The sequence below is a fragment of the Macaca fascicularis genome, chromosome 1 (genome assembly GCF_037993035.2).
Source record: "Macaca fascicularis isolate 582-1 chromosome 1, T2T-MFA8v1.1".
Classification (NCBI taxonomy): Eukaryota; Metazoa; Chordata; class Mammalia; order Primates; family Cercopithecidae; genus Macaca; species Macaca fascicularis.
This window is the reverse complement of record NC_088375.1, coordinates 224,375,107-224,391,951: the sequence shown is the minus strand read 5'-3', so window position 1 is coordinate 224,391,951 and position 16,845 is coordinate 224,375,107. Positions and strand designations below refer to the sequence as shown.

Genomic DNA, 16,845 nt, shown 5'->3' with positions numbered 1-16,845 from the left:
CTCAGATGATCCACCTGCCTCGGCTTCCCAAAGCGCTGGGATTAACAGGTGTGAGTGAGCCACCGCGCCCGGCCAATTACAGTGCAATTTTAAGAAAAACAAGTAATTGGCCGGGCGTGGTGGCTCAAGCCTGTAATCCCAGCACTTTGGGAGGCCAAGATGGGTGGATCATGAGGTCAGGAGATCGAGACCATCCTGGCTAACACGGTGAAACCCCATCTCTACTAAAAAATACAAAAAACTAGCCAGGCGAGGTGGCGGGCGCCTGTAGTCCCAGCTACTCGGGAGGCTGAGGCAGGAGAATGGTGTGAACCTGGGAGGCGGAGCTTGCAGTGAGCCGAGATCCGGCCACTGCACTCCATCCTGGGCGACAGAGCGAGACTCCGTCTCAAAAAAAAAAAAAAAAAAAAAAAAAAAGAAAACCAAGTAATTGCTATTAAACTTAATATTTATGGAACCCTCCTTAATGCAGATGAAAAGGATGAAAGAAACCCACAAAGGTCTTTGTCTTATTTATGGTGAGGGCAGTGGACAAAGCGGAAGCTCAGAAACTAGCCTGCTCATAATCAAATCTGGGCTCTACCACTTCCCGGTAGTTTAGCCTCGGGCAGAGTTCTTTCACCCGTTTCCTCATGTAAAATGGGGCTAACAGCACCTACTTTTGAGGGCAGATGAGATATTAAATGAGTGCCTAGAGCGAGGACAGGTGCAAAGTGCTCAGTGTCACGGCAACATTGCCCGCGGGCATCCCTGGCCTTGTTTCACGCTGTAGTGCAACACTGACACCTAGTGGTCAGATTATACAGCTACTTCTTCAGCAAGAAAGTGTTTCAACCAAATATTAGTATATCCTTTTTTCATTATTATTATTTTTTTTTGGAGACAGTGTCTCCCTCTGTCACCCAGGCTGGAATGCAGTGGTGCAATCATGGCTCACTGTAGCCTTGAACTGGGCTCAAGTGATCCTCCTGCCTTGGTCACCGTAAGTGTTGGGATTACAGGCTTGAACCACCACACCCAGCTCCATTTTCTGTAATGAATACCTCAGCCCTCGACCTATTTCTCAGACCCTTTTTTTTTTTTGAGACAGAGTCTTGCTTTGTCGCCCAGGCTGGAGTGCAATGATGCGATCTCAGCTCACTGCAACCTTCACCTCCTGGGTTCAAGTAATCCTCCTGCCTTAGCCTCCCAAGTGCTGGGATTACAAGCATGTGCCACCATGTCCGGCTAATTTTTGTATTTTTTTCGTAGAGACGGGGTTTCATCATGTTGGCCAGGCTGGTCTCGAACTCCTGACCTCAAGTGATCTACCCACCTCGGCCTCCCAAAGTGCAGGAATTACAGATATAAGCCACCGCTCCTGGCCTCTGAGACTCTTAAGTGCCTCTGTATTGCACATATGTCACTGGAATAATGTTCTTTAATCCTGGGAAGCAACTGCTTTAAAATGAGGGAACACACAGGTACGAAGCACAGGAACTGCCTGGGACGAACTGTTAACTATTTCTTTAGCTCTTATGGGAGGCAATTGTTCAAAACCTCACACCTGCCTTGTGAGGTTGGAACTACTGTCCCCAATTGATAAATGACGACATGAAGTTTGGCCAGGTCCTGTGACTTGCTTGGGGTCACCAGGTTCGAGGGAGGGAGCTGGGCTCTGCAGCCACGGTGTGCTCTAGAGTGGGACTGCTCACCAACCAGCGCCCGGCCTGCTCTCCTGCTGCAGGCTTGGGCTCACCCTGGATGGTCTGCCCTGCCCAGCCCCACACTGCCCACTAGGGAAATTCATCAGAGGCCTCCTCTGCTTGGGCTGGAGGACTGTCCAGGTAGACTGGGATGCCCACAGGGAGCAGCGGACAGAGGCGAGAAATGCCTGTCATTTCCAGATGCCACCCACAGAGCAGGGGCAAAGGAAAGTCCTCAGAAGGCTGATTGCTCCAATCAGCTTTGATCTGGGGTTCAGCCCTCGGCAAGCTTAGGGAACTGAGGGATGTCTATGAGAAAGGAAGACAGGAATGGCTTTATGAGATTTCCTTCCGTTCTAAAAGTAGCACCTGCTCGTGACAAATGCAGAATACAGAAATATAAGCAATAAACAAAAAATAATAAAACAAAACAAAAACCTAGAAATACAGGCAGGGCATGGTGGCTCACACCTGTAATTCCAGCACTTTGGGAGGCTGAGGTGGGATGATTGTTTGAAGCCAGGAGTTTGATACCAGCCTGGGCAACATAGTGAGACCTGGTCTCCACAAAAAATAGAAATTAGCCAGGTGCGCTGATGCGGGCTTGTGGTCCCAGCTACTTGGGAGGCTGGAGTGGGAGGATCACCTGAGCCCAGGAGGTGGAGGTTACAGTGAGCCTTGGTCGTGCCACTGCACTCCAGCCTGGGTGGCACAGCGAGACCCCTGCCTCTCAAAAAATAATGAAAACAAACCAAAATTGGGTTTGATGGTTTCACTTCATTGTTAACATAAAGGAAAAGCAGTAACCTTCGTGTCAGAATTATACTCCTGTCGATGGCAACAAGGCAGTTCCTGTTCCACTCGCTGAATGAGGTCACGGGGCGTTCATTCATTGTAGTCTGACTTTGTGACGCTATTGTTGGTGATAGAATGATAAAGTTGATGGTGGATTTTGCAAGATACACCTGAGGTACAGGTGCTTGGAGCTCTTGATAATGTGTACTGCGTTACATGATCTGTAAATCGTGGGCTATGCATCCTTTACACTAGACTGGAACACCTATGCACACACCTATGCACACATGTGTTTCGCGGAGAGTGGTGCTCAGCGCTGTGCCAGGTGCTGAATTAGGCTCTGGGGTGCAGCAGTGACCTGGGTGGTCATGTCTCCGCCTTGCCCGGCCACCTCCGTTGAGAAACCTGAGCAGGGGGCAGGCTGGAGGCCGACGGCGTAGTTCTCTCAACGGAGCGCCGCCAGGGGGCGCGCGAGGCAGGGCGGAGCTGCGTACTTTGTCCGCCCGCGCAGCCCGTCGTTCGCGCCGCGGCGGGAATATCCGACCTGGCCGCGCACCACCGCCCCTTCTCGGCCTTCCTGCATTTGCCCAAGTTCAGCACGCAATAATGGAGGAGGAGGCGGAGACCGAGGATCAGCAGCGATTCTCTTACCAACAGGTACAGGAAAACGGTGGTCGGGCTGGGCTGGGGCAGGACGGCGTCGAGTTTCAGGACAGAAAAGGACACCGAAGCCCAAGTTGGCCTCTCATCGGGGCCCCCACGCCCCCGGCGTCCCCCGCGGCTGCTGCTGCGCCTGCGTCGGCTCAACTGCCGCGGGTGGTGCTGGGAAGCGGTTTCCGCGGCAACGCGGCTGGACCCTGGCCTGTGCTGGCTGGGGAGGAAGCGGTTCTTGGGGAGTGCGCGGGCTCCGGGGTCCAGCGGGGAGAGGCCACCTTCTGGCTTTGCGATGAAGCCTCGGTTTCCCCTTCTCAGATGGGGTTGTTGTGAGGGTGGAACGTCGGCATTAGAGACACTCGAGGTGACGCCCGTAGCGCGGTGCGCGGTTCGGGCAGGAGCTCTGGAACGCTGCTGGAGGGGTCGACCCCTCGTTACAGATGCAGGGACGCGGTGCAGACCAGTCAGGACCAGAGCTCGTCCTTAGATGTGGGTTCGAATCTCCGCCGCGCCAACTTGTGATCGTACCGACTCGGCCCAAATGCAATTTTCTTCTCTGCAAAATCGTCGTAAGAATAACCACCTGTTAGGGTAGCTGCAGGCATCCCATTCTTTCCTTTTATCAGCGCGGGGCATACTGGGCGGCAGAGGCTGAGAACCTTACTGTGCTGTGAAGAGGCGAAAAGCAAGACCCGGAGTGGCGACTTTAAAGACGAATTGAAGAAACGCGGGAATGAGCTCCAGACGCGGGAGTTTCCTCTCTACAAAGTTACATTGTAGCAGCTGTCTACCCTGTCCCTTGTATTTTGAGAAGTTCAAACCTTCAGAAAAGTTGCAAGAACATGGTACAGAACGCCTAGATGCCCGTCACCTCGATTCACCACTAGTTAGCATTTTGCTCTGTTTGCTCTCTTGCTTTTTTTCCTCCCTGATTGGAGAATTAATTGCAGATATTTTGACAGTTCGCCTTTAGATTTTAATTCTTTAGTACACATCTCCCAAAAACAAGGCATTGGTTGGGCGCGGTGGCTCACTCCACACCCAGAACTTTGGGAGGCCGAGGTGGGCAGATCACTTGAGGTCAGGAGTTCGAGACCAGACTGGCCAACATGGAAACCGCCTCTCAACTAAAAGTACAAAAATTAGACGAGTGTGGTGGTGGGCGCCTGTAATCGCAGCTGCTTGGGATGTTGAGGCAGGGGAATTGCTTGAACCCGGGAGGCGGAGGTTTCGGTGAGCCGAGATCGCACCTTTGCACTCCAGCCTGGGTAACAGAGCGAGACTCCATCTCAAAAAAAAAGAAAAAAAAAGAACAAGGCATTCTCCTACATCATCTCCATAAATTATCCCACTCAGGAAGTTTAATATTGATGAAGCGCTGTTGAACGTGCAATCCATGGTCACGTGCCCCCACTTGTCCTAAAGATGTTTCTTTTAACTGTCTTTTTTCCTTCAGGATTCCGTTAAGGATGGCGCGTTCCATTTAGTCATCTTGTCTCTTTGGTCCTGCCTGCCCTGTTTTTTTTTTTTTTTGAAACAGAGTTTTCGCTCTTGTCCAGGCTGGAGCGTAGTGGCTCCATCTCAGCTCACTGCAACCTCCGCTTCCCGGATTCAGGAGGTTCTCCTGCCTCGTGAGCAGCTGGGATTACAGGCGCCCACCACCACGCCCAGCTGATTTTGTGTGTTTAGTAGAGAGGAGGTTTCACCATGTTGGCCAGGCTGGTTTTGAACTCCTGACCTCAAGTGATCTGTCCGCCTCGGCCTCCCAAAGTGCTGGGATTCCAGGTGTGAACCACTGTGCCGGGCCTGTTCTTAGTCCCCAGAACAGAGCCTGGCTCTCAACAGAGGAACAAATGCTTACTGATGAAATGAAACTGCAAAGATGAGCCGAGAAATTTGCCCCGCAGCTGTGATTAACCTGTAGAAGATTTCCCCCTATTCATGTAACCAACTGTTCTTGGCACTTGGTAGGCAGCAGTGAACAAAATTGACAGGGTCCTGCCCTTGAGGAGTTTAGTGATTTAGACTCTAAATGCAGTGATGCCCCCAGCCCAGCCAGGGGGAACGGAGGAGGAGGGTCTGAGAAAAATTCCTGGAGCCAGGAGCATTCAGAAGAATTCATGTCCTGTACCCTGACGCCCACCCATAAGTAAAAAAGATGATGTTGAGCTGGGCAGGGTGGTGTGGGCCTGTAGTCCCAGCTACTCAGGAGACTGAGGCAGAAGGTTTACCTGAGCCTGGGAGTTGGAGGCTGTAGTGTGCAGTGACCACACCTGTGATCTTCATGCCTCCCAGGTCGATGGCACTTTGGCTTCTCCTACCAGAGGCCTCAGCTTACCTAGCCTTGTGAGGTCTGAAATTCAGGAAGGTAGATGCCCTCCTTATGTGCCTGACCTCTATCCTGAGGTCCTGGACTTGCGTTTTTGGCAGTTCCTCCTCCTCTTGCCTATGCGTTGAACACTTGCTGGTAGATTTTGTGCCCTCGTGGGTTCAGCTGTCATCATGTGCAGCTCAGCTCTGTCTTTGGCCCTGAGGCAGAGTACCCACACCTGGGCTCAACGGAACTCTGTCGACACGTGGGCGAGACCGTGCTTAGGTTGTCTTGCGCTTGAGGCTCATCCTCCCCTCAGTAATTTTCTGCAAGCGGCAGAGAGATCTTTTTCAGAACGACAAGGGTTGCCAGGGAGCAGTGAGGCCCCGTGGAGGTAGCCTCCCAATCCTCTGAATCGAGAGGGCTGGGTGTGCCCTCTTGAGCCTTTCCCGTGTTGTACTTTTGTCCTCTGTGACATGCAGGCCTGGGGCTGCCAGGGGCTTGCAGCAGAGGGATGGGATCCTTCTGTATTTACTTGATTAACCACAGTAAGGGCAAAGTTCCCTGCCTGGTTTTTCATTGTCTCCCAAACACCTAGCATATGCCTTTGCTCAGGCACATGTCCAAACTCCGCAGATAGTTTGGAATAAGGGAGTAAAACCACGCGGGGCCTTGGCAGGCACGAGTCTGATCTGTCTCCCCACTGACTTGCCATCCAATTCCTTATCTACCTGACGTAAATCATAACCATTAACAAGGAAGTAATGTTTCTACAAGTCACACTCCAGTGGGCCTCATTCACTGATTAGTACACTTGAAAAGCCACCCAGCCATTATGGAAAGCTCCGAAGGAATTGGGCTGAGCAGACCCTCTCCTTGGTCTTAATTTTTTAAGCCGTGAAAAGCTCTTATTTGCAACCTTACCCATGAAATATTTCGATTTTTTTCCTCAGAGGCTAAAGGCAGCAGTTCACTACACTGTGGGTTGTCTTTGCGAGGAAGTTGCACTGGACAAAGAGATGCAGTTCAGCAAACAAACCATTGCGGCCATTTCGGAGCTGACTTTCCGACAGTGCGGTATGAAGCTTCGGCCTCCCTAGCCGTGTCTGTAAACCCCAAAGGTTGATTTCACCTGGGAGCAGTACGTGGGTGGGAGCTGTGGGGAGTCTGCCCAGCAGACCGAGATATTATCATCATCATGTGTTCTTCATGAAACACTGCTCTTTTTGGCTGCGAGTTGTGGATATTTTATGGGAAGAACTATTTTTTTCCTATTACACTAACACTGGGGCATTAACGCCTTTATTTTATTGTTTTAAACTGCCCTGACGGCTGGAACATTAGACATCACATTTTTTGTTTCAGTGCTTTGTAACATTTTTATATTACCCATAGTTTCTTTGACAGCTGAGCTTTAGCGTTGGTATTTGCTTGACTTCAGAGGGAAAACGAAAGACCTCACAAGCCTTGACTGTAGCAGAAGTTAAAGGATAGTTTCTAGAAACCAAAGGCATAGTCACAATTAATGGAAGACTTGCCATGAAGGGTGGAGGGCTCTGGGAAGGACAAGGAGGTCATCATGAATAAAAAAAGCCAAAGGCTCTTAGGGAATGGCGGGGCTCCTGGAAGCGCCTCCTTTCACCTTTAAGAGGGTTTGTTGTATTAGTCACTGTACTGGCTGTAAAAATCAAGGCTTCACTTTTCCTGCTTCTGAAATTAGATGGGAGGGTGCCTAAAGTGTGTGTCTTTCTCTTTCAGAAAATTTTGCCAAAGACCTTGAGATGTTTGCAAGGTGGGTAGAGAACTTGGTTATCCGACGCTGCGTCTGTGCAGCTCTTTGGGGCCTCTCCATCTGGTGGGTTATTTCAGGAGAGCTTTAGCTATTCAGTTTGCCGTGTGTTTTGTGGAGGCTTGTCTCTAATCATGGTTCTGCAAGAACATGACGCCTGCCTCAATCACGGTGATTCAGACTTATTTGAACATTTTTTGAAGTTTTCCGAGTATTTTTTATTAAAGAACCCAAGTTATTCAGTTCCAAGTTAAAAAGGTGTGAATGCCGTCTCCAGGACCCTGAATGGCAGTGCCTGTGTTAAAAGCCATGTCTTCGGGTGGTTTGATTGCTCAGGGTTTGAGAACATGGTGCCCGGGGGCGGCTGCCCCTCTGCGGAGGGAGCTGCCGCATGTCCGCGGTGGTAATTGCTTGCAGGTGTACACAGAATGGCAGGCAGGGCTTTTCATTTGCCGCATTTGTTCTGAGTAAGACGCACTCCTTGGAAAGAGGGTGACTTGCTTTCAGCTGCTAAAGCCTCAGCTTTTACAGATGATTTATGTTCAGCTCTTCAATTAGTACCGCAGGTAATTGAAAACAATTGCACCAAATTGCTTTTATGAAACAGTTTGAATGACGAAGGCCTGAAAGGGCGAAAGCTTTCTAATTTGCCACCACTTGGATTCGGTGCCAGCCTCTCCCACACCCTTTACTTTTCACCTTGCTCTTGTTAGCTCTTTGTTTCTCGGATGCCTGTTTTGAATGAATTAAAGCAGTGGGTTCTCGGAGGGCAAGCTCTCAATCTGTCCTATTCCTGTGGTTATTCGTCCCTGAAAACCGCTTAGCATCTTCAGCTTGACCAAAAGGGATAAGATAGTATGAAGGGATACCGGTAGCTCATGTGGCTTAGTCATTGCTGATTCAGGCGGGAGTCCCTTATGTGTGGCCCTCCTCCCCGGTGAAAGATATTTATCACCTTTACTTGTTATTTCTTTGTTAGCTGTGGGGAAAAAAAAAACAATGAACGTTTAAAATACTTAAAAATAATAAATATATATATTAGAGATTCAGGGTCTTGGTATGTTGCCCAGGCTGGTCTTGAACTCCTGGACTCAAGCAATCCTGCCTTGGGCTCCCAAAGTGGCTGGGATTATAGGTGTGAGCCACCATGCTCAGCCTGAAAATACTTCTGTAAAAATTCTATTAAAAAAATTAATAGAAAGAGTATGGTAACACATTAGGCTTTCAGATATTCTGTGTTTTTTTAAAAAGTACATAAAAGGTAGATTTTATTTTATTTTATTTTATTTTATTTTTTTGAGACAGCGTCTCGCTCTGTCGCCCAGGCTGGAGTGCAGTGGCCGGATCTCAGCTCACTGCAAGCTCCGCCTCCCGGGTTCACGCCATTCTCCTGCCTCAGCCTCCCGAGTAGCTGGGACTACAGGCGCCCGCCACCTCCCACGGCTAGTTTTTTGTATTTTTTAGTAGAGACGGGGTTTCACCGTGTTAGCCAGGATGGTCTTGATCTCCTGACCTCGTGATCCGCCCATCTCGGCCTCCCAAAGTGCTGGGATTACAGGCTTGAGCCACTGCGCCCGGCCTTATTTTATTTTTTTGAGACAGAGTCTCACTCTGTCGCCCAGGCTGGAGTGCAGTGGTGCAATCTTGGCTCACTGCAACCTCTGCCTCCTGGGTTCAAGTGATTCTCCTGCCTCAGCCGCCCAAGTAGCTGGGATTACGGGCATGTGCCACCACACCTGGCTAATTTTTGTATTTTTAGTAGAGATGGGGTTTTACCATGTTGGTCAGGCTGGTCTTGAACTCCGGATCTCAAGTGATCTGCCCACCTCAGTCTCCCAAAGTGCTAGAATTACAGGCGTGAGCCACTGTGCCAGGTAAACGGTTGATTTTCTTTTGCTGGGTACTGGTGGGGAAAGGAGTACGTGCGTGTGTGTGTGTGTGTGTGTGTGTGTGTGTGTGTAGACCATAAGCTCCATAAGGAAGGACAACATCTTTTACATAAAAGTGTTCATGGAGGCCAAGTGCGGTGGCTCACGCCTGTAATCCTAGCACTTTGGGAGGCTGAGGCGGGTGGATCACCTGAGCTCAGGAGTTCGAGACTAGCCTGGGCAACAGGGTGAAACCCCATCTTCTAAAATAAAATTAAAAAAAATTAGCCAGGCGTGGCAGTGTGCGCCTGTAGTCTCAGCTACTCAGGAGGTTGAGGCAGGAGAATTGCTTGAACCAGGGAGGTGGAGGTTGCAGTGAGCCGAGATTGTGCCACTGCACTCCAGCCTGGGTGACAGCGAGTCTCCGTCTCTTTAAAAAAATAGAGAGTTTGTGGAAAGGCTGCCTCTGAGAACTGAGTAAGTCCAGAGTCCAGTGATGAGGCTCCAGGAATCTGGGGTGCAGCCAGAGGCAGGGAAGCACCCCCTCTTCTTGGCACAACCCACAACTACAGGTTTTCTTTGAAGACTCATCCTTTGTGTGAATTCCAGTTTGCTTTCATACAAAAAAGCATTGTTTTAAAGTTGATCACTGAATAAAATTGATTCTCCTGGAAGGCCAACTTTGGTTATCTTGTGGATTTGAGTTGTCCCTGTCACACTTTCTCTACTCCCAAGACTATTGTTACCCCAGTTTGAGAAAGATGGACTGTTTCAAGTCAACAATATGTTACATAGCCTCTCTAGGCTAGCCTGGGAACCTAATGAGTATTTGTAACATTGTTTCATTAAGACAAATTTGTTTTTTCTTTTCTTTCTTTTTTTTTTTTTTTCCTTGAGACAAGATCTCTCTGTTACCCAGGCCAGAGGGCAGTGGCAGGATCGTAGCTCACTGCAACCTAGAGCTCCTGGGTTCCAGTGATGCTGCCACCTTGGGCTTCCAGAGTGTTGGTATTACAGGCATGAGCTGAGTCACTGTGCCTGGCATCTTTTTTCTTTTTGGTGAACTTGTTATGAGAAGTTTCTGTGAGAATACACATTTAAATTCTTTTTTCTTTTTCTTTTTTTCTTTTTCTTCTTTTTTGGAGCATTGGAGCAAGATGGAGACTTGAGAACAGGGGCTGGATTTTTTTTTTTTTTTTTTTTTTTTTTTTTTTTTTTGAGATGGAGTCTCGCTGTGTCGCCCAGGCTGGATTGCCATGGCGCGCTCTCAGCTCACTGCAACCTCTGCCTCCTGGGTTCAAGGCATTCTCCTGCCTCAGCCTCCCAAGTAGCTGGGATTACAGGTGCGCAGCACTACGCCCGGCTAATTTTTGTGTTTTTAGTAAAGACAGGGTTTCACCATGTTGGCCAGGTTGGTCTCAAACTCCTGACCTCAGGTGATCCACCCACCTTGGCCTCCCAAAGTGCTGGGATTACTGGCATGAGCCACTGTGCCTGGCCAATTTTTTTTTTTTTTTAGACAGAGTCTCTCTCTGTCGCCCATGCTGGAGAGCAGCAGCTCAATCTCGGCTCACTGCAGCTTCTGCCTCGTGGGTTCAAGCGATTCTCCTGCCTCAGCCTCCCGAGTAGCTGGGACTACAGGCACACGCCACCACTCCCGCTAATTTTTGTGTTTTTAATAGAGATGGGGTTTCACCATGTTGGCCAGGCTGGTCTCGAGCTCCTGACCTCAGGTGATCCACCCGCCTCAGCCTCCCAAAGTGCTGGGATTACAGGTGTGATCCACCATGCCTGGCCAGAGAATACACAATTAAATTCTAAATCAATTCACTGGCAGACTTTGGAAAGCAACTGCCAATCTGAGTTGTTAATTTTTTTTTTTTTTTTTTTGAGATGGAGTCGCACTCTGTCATCCAGGCTGGAGTGCGGTGGTGTGATCTCAGCTCACTGCAGCTTCCGTCTCCTGGGTTCAAGCGATGCTCCTGCCTCAGCCTCCCAAGTAGCTGGATTACAGGTGCCCGCCACCACACCTGGCTAATATTTGTCTTTGTAGTAGAGACGGGGTTTCACTGTGTCGGCCAGGCTGGCCTCAAACTGCTGACCTCAAATGATCCACCCACCTCGGCTTCCCAAAGCTATGGGATTATAGACATGAGTCACCACACCTGGCCTGAGTTGTGAATTTATTTAGCTTTGAAATCTGTAGTCTCCTAGTATTGTTAAACATTTTGAAGAAGATAGATATTCTATAGGAAATACATTCTGGGAACTTTTGGGAATCGTCTTTAAGGCCTGTGTTACAAAGCATATTATATGAAAAATTGCTTTTTATTTTCCCTAGCTAGAGTAATTTTCTGGAGTAATTTTCTGGAGTTGGAGGTTTGACTTAGGAGAGTCTACGATATGCAGTGGCTGGCAGAGGATGCCCTGCCCCTTCCATCAAGGGCCTTAGTGCAGAGATACCGGAGGCAAAGCTGAAGTGGCAGAGAGGACTGAGATCATTGTTTCCTAAAACTTTCTTGTCAACAGATAAGTTCGCTCTGTAAATGGTTCATTGTGCTTATTCCTTTTACTGTACTTTAAGAAGAATGTAAATCCAGACAGAGCAGCCTGGTTGTGAGGTTGAGACTGGGCCACCTTGTCCACACACACTTAATATTCTCCACCCAGACAGAACATCTGTGTTCTGGCCTCATTCTTTGTGGCTGCTCTTATGTCACCTCTGTCTTTTTTCTCTCCTGTGTGGTCCTTGCAGGTCGCTAATTAGAAAATTATCTCTTGAAGTGGGTATTATTATCTCATGACAAGCAGATACTATCAATCACGATGAGATGACGTGATATTTGTATATTTAGCAGAATGTTAAGGATTAATTTGGCCAAATTATGGAGAATAATTTCTGTGTGAATTTATCTTTTAACTCAGCAGTTGTTCAGTGAGGACTCACCATGTGTGCTGGCTGCTTTGCTAGTTATTAAGGATGCAAAGATTCTTATTTATTCCTGCTTACAAAGTACCTGTGTATTTTGTGGGAAAGTTAGAAATGGAAAGAAAGGGTGTAATCAGAGTAATATATTATTGAATAGAGCTTATTATCTCAAATTACCTTTCCTAGCAAAGATAATAGGACTAGAATGAGAATTTGAGTCCAACTTGTGAGCAAGAAGCAGACTCCAGTTTAAAGGATGTTCTTTGTGGCTGGGCACGGTGACTCACGCCTGTAATCCTAGCACTTTGGGAGGCCGAGGCAGCTGGATCATGAGGTCAGGAGTTCGAGACCAGCCTGGCCAAGATGGTGAAACCCCGTCTCTACTAAAAATACAAAAAAATTAGTGGGGCATGGTGGGGGCGCCTGTAATCCCAGCTACACAGAAGGCTGAGGCAGAGAATTGCTTGAACCCGGGAGGTGGAGGTTGCAGTGAGCCAAGATTGTGCCACTGCACTCCAGTCTGGGTGAGAGAATGAGACTCCGTCTAAAAAAAAAAAAAAAAAAAAAAAAAAAGAGGGTGTTCTTTGTTCTGCCTGTGTTATTGTGGAGGGAAGGAATGCATTAACTGCCTGTTGGGAACGGGGCGTTAGGAGGCGTCTGCATATGCTTTTTCCTGTAAGTTAGCCCTTGGAGAACGTCAGAATCTTGACCTAAGTAAAGCCATCCTTTGTGGAGGTTCTCTTTGTTCTTCTATTTAGTGTCTATTTAAGCAGGTACCCTCTGTATCGTGAGGCTCATTTTCTCTGCACTAGAGTTGTACACTGACCTTCTTGATTTTTCTGTGGCCTTAGCTGTGACCAAGGAAGCCAGGTTTGGAAGGACTCTAAGCCCCGAGCCTCCTGTCTGTGTTTGTACTCTTCAGGTACCCTTGGCCCTAAGCAGAGGTGGAGAGATGGCCTTTGCTTTCTCCATCTCTTTACTTAATTGGGGTCTTGGGAACTTCACAAATTTTTGTGTCACTTTTGCTTAATGCCCTTTATCTAAAAGGATGGGCTACTTAGAGATCCCTGCTCTTTTGAAATCTGACCCTGAACTTCTGTGTTTCATCAAAACTTTAAATAATACCAAACATTTTGGTGACTTGCTTCTGCCCTTTCTGCAGACATGCGAAAAGAACCACAATTAACACTGAAGATGTGAAGCTCTTAGCCAGGAGGAGTAATTCACTGGTGAGAGATGAATTTCTTTCCTCACTTCCCTTTCCCATTGGAATACATTATTCCCAATCAATCACTTGAAGCCGTGAAGTTATTCCCCAGGGCACCTTGCATTAGAAACTAGAGGTGGCTGAACCATTCAGACTTACCTGTAATTTACAGTCTTGCTTTCATTATGATGGATCTTGCTAAGCCAATTTGAAATTTTCTAATCAGCACTCTCTGGTTTTTATAATTTGCCTTTTTTTGTAATACCTCAAAACTTTGGTCCCATGTTTCATTTACAACATGATGTCAGAGACTGGTCACAGGTTAATCTGTACGGATAGTTTTACGGTGTTCACAGTTCTCCAAATGGGCCAGGTATAGAAGGAGTTTCTGTGTGGCTGGATATGCAGGAAAAAGCACGTTTTCCATCTTTTTAAGTCTAGAAATCATTTTGACCAAGCCTCCGTTGTTCAGGTAAAGACTCAGCGATGCTCTGGTCATCCCAGGCTAGTGGCTTTGGCCAGTGGCAGAGCCAGCACGCCGGGGAGATTTCCTGACTGAGTCTAATGCTAGACATTGAAGCACTGTGGCTGTCGTAGAATGTGGGCCCCACAAGAGCAGGGGCTTTTGTCTCTTTGTTCTCTCTCCATCTGTGTTGCCTAGAACAGTCCTGGCACACAGGAGCAGCTCAATAAATAGTTGTTGAATGAATGAATTTGTATAGCAGTTTATAGGGGCTTTTCCAGATACTATTTTACATATATTATCTAATGCTCACAACTTTTTTTTCTTTTTTTTTTTTTGATGGAGTCTCACTCTGTTATCCAGGCTGGAGTGCGGTGGTATGATCTCAGCTCACTGCAACATTCACCTCCCGGGTTCAAGCAGTTCCCTGCCTCAGCCCCTCGAGTAGCTGGGATTACAGGCTCCCACCACCACGCCCGGCTAATTTTTGTATTTTTAGTAGAGATGGAGTTTCACCATATTTTCCAGGCTGGTCTTGAACTCCTGACCTCGTGATCCACCCACCTCAGCCTCCCAAAGTGCTGGGATTACAGGCGTGAGCCACCACGCCTGGCACTTTTTATTTTTTATTTTTAATTGTAGACATGCGATCTCTGTGTTGCCAGGCTGGTCTTGAACTCCTGGGCTCAAGCAGTCTTCCCGCCTTGGTTTCCCAAAATGCCGGGATTCCAGGTGTGTGCCACATTTTTTTTTTTTTTTGACAGGGTCTCACTTTGTCACCCAGGCCGAGTGCAGTGGCGCAATCATTGCTCATTGCAGTCCCTGTCTCCTGGGCTCCAGTGATCCTTCCACCTTAGCTTCTCAAGCAGCTGGGACTACAGGTGCATGCCACCACACCGACTAATTTTTGTATTTTTTGTAGAGATGGGATTTCACCATATTGCCTGGGCTGGTCTCAAACTCCTGGGCTCAAATGATCTGCCTGCCCTGGCCTCCCAAAGTGCTGGGATTACAGGCATGAGCCACTGCACCCAGCCACAACTCTTTTTTTTTTTTTTTTTTTTTTTGAGATGGAGTCTCGCTCTGTCCCCCAGGCTAGAGTGCACTGGCGTGATCTCGGCTGACTGCAAGCTCCGCCTCCCAGGTTCACGCCATTCTCTTGCCTTAGCCTCCTGAGTAGCTGGGACTACAGGCGCCTGCCACCGTGCCCAGCTAATTTTTTGTATTTTTAGTAGAGACGGGGTTTCACCGTGGTCTCGATCTCCTGACCTTGTGATCCGCCTGCCTCGGCCTCCCAAAGTGCTGGGATTACAGGCGTGAGCCACCGCGCCCGGCCGCCACAACTCTTACTAACACAACTTACTGGCTAGGTGCAGTGGCTCATGCCAATAATCCCAGAACTTTGGGAGGCCAAGGCAGGAGGATTGCTTGAGCGTAGGAGTTTGAGACCAGCCTGGCCACATAGTGAGATCCTCATATCTACAAAAATTTTTTAAAAAAGAAGAAAAGGCCGGGTCGTGGTGGCTCACGCTTGTAATCCCAACACTTTGGGAGGCCGAGGCGGGCGGATCACAAGGTCAGGAGATCGAGACCATCCTGGCTAACATGGTGAAACTCTGTCTCTACTAAAAATACACAAAAAAAATTAGCCAGGCATGGTGGTGGGCGCCTGTAGTCCCATCTACTCAGGAGGCTGAGGCAGGAGAGTGGTGTGAACCCGGGAGGTGGAGCCTGCAGTGAGCCAAGATCACGCCACTGCACTCCAACCTGGATGACAGAGCAAGACTCTGTCTCAAAAAAAAAAAAAAAGAAGAAGAAAAAAATTGAAGCTGCATTTAATTCTAAGAAATGTAACCCAGGCTTTGGCTTTTCTACCCAAATTCTTTGAGTCAGAGGTGGTTGTGGAAGGTTTAGTTTTCTTTGTTTATTTGTTTAGGTTTATAAAATGGTTACAGCCAGATATAAATACAGATTTTTTTTTTATAGCTAAAATACATCACAGACAAAAGTGAAGAGATTGCTCAGATTAACCTAGAACGAAAAGCACAGAAGAAAAAGAAGTCAGAGGATGGAGGCAAAAATTCAAGGGAGCCAGCAGAGGCTGGAGTGGTGGAAAGTGAGAATTAAAGCCCCTCGCCACCTGGAAAATGCAATGCAGCCTTCTACAGGTAGAGCCGCCTAGAAATGCACATGGCCGCCAAGGAGACTTCGAAGGGTTAGAGACTAAAAATACATAAATAAAAAGACTAGGCTAGGGGGCTTTTTGTGCTGAATTCTCCACATTGTTAACTGCAAAAGCTAGTTTTAGAGAATGGGAAAGTCTTAAGCAAAATACTCCCAGATCTCATTCCAGAACATAAAAATGGTGTGTGCTTGAATGGTATATATTAGAAATTACATCTATTGTAATTAAAATTGTGTGCGCAGTTAAACATGGTTGACTTTTTCAAGCAAAAATCAGTTCATCTTTTGATGTAATTTTGTAGGCTAAATGACAATCTCTGAAAGATGAATAAAGTTATATTTATTTAGCTTTTCTGGTTACTAATGTTGTTTTTAAACATAGGCCGCCTTTGGTCACCAGGTAAAAGGGCATATGTTTGGGAATGGCCCTTTTTACTTTTTTGTTTTTGGAGAAGGAGTCTTTTTTTTTTTTTTTTCTTTTTTGAGATGGAGTCTCGCTGTGTCGCCCAGGCTGGAGTGCAGTGGCGCGATCTCGGCTCACTGCAAGCTCCGCCTCCCAGGTTCACGCCATTCTCCTGCCTCAGCCTCCTGAGTAGCTGGGACTACAGGCGCCCGCCACCGCGCCCGGCTAATTTTTTGTATTTTTAGTAGAGACGGGGTTTCACCGTGGTCTCGATCTCCTGACCTTGTGATCCGCCCGCCTCGGCCTCCCAAAGTGCTGGGATTACAGGCGTGAGCCTCCGCGCCCGGCTGGAGAAGGAGTCTTGCTCCGTTACCCAGGCTGGAGTGCAGTAGCACGATCTCACCTCACTGCAACCTCTGCCTCCCGGGTTCAAGCAGTTCTCTGCCTCAGCCTCCTGAGTAGCTGGAATTATGGGTGCATGCCACCATGCCTGGCTAATGTTTGTAGTTTTAGTAGAGACGGGGTTTCACCATCTTGGCCAGGCTGGTCTTCAACTC

General features: G+C 48.0%; 2 protein-coding genes across 8 annotated transcripts in view; one reads left to right on the top strand and one right to left on the bottom strand.

Moving 5' to 3' along the window:
* Positions 1-3,008: 3,008 nt before the first annotated feature.
* Positions 3,009-16,234, top strand: CENPS (centromere protein S). 7 transcript variants are annotated; one of them, XM_074020823.1, is made up of 6 exons: positions 3,009-3,137; positions 3,761-3,979; positions 6,399-6,522; positions 7,204-7,237; positions 13,194-13,260; positions 15,688-16,234. In XM_074020823.1, the coding sequence occupies exons 2-6, from the start codon at positions 3,977-3,979 to the stop codon at positions 15,826-15,828; spliced, it is 369 nt and encodes a 122-aa protein (XP_073876924.1). In that variant the 5' UTR covers positions 3,009-3,137; positions 3,761-3,976; the 3' UTR covers positions 15,829-16,234. The 7 variants fall into 7 exon arrangements, with proteins under 7 accessions (XP_073876924.1, XP_045243336.1, XP_065390604.1 ...); XM_045387401.3 differs by having other exon boundaries at positions 3,761-4,020; XM_065534532.2 differs by lacking the exon at positions 3,761-3,979 and adding an exon at positions 3,575-3,703.
* DFFA (DNA fragmentation factor subunit alpha) overlaps positions 6,732-16,845 on the bottom strand; it is a 39,252-nt gene continuing 29,138 nt past the window's right edge. The window contains exon 7 of the transcript XR_012426294.1: positions 6,732-8,213. The gene's annotated coding sequence lies outside the window, so the exon portion shown is untranslated. The remainder of the gene's footprint in view (positions 8,214-16,845) is intronic.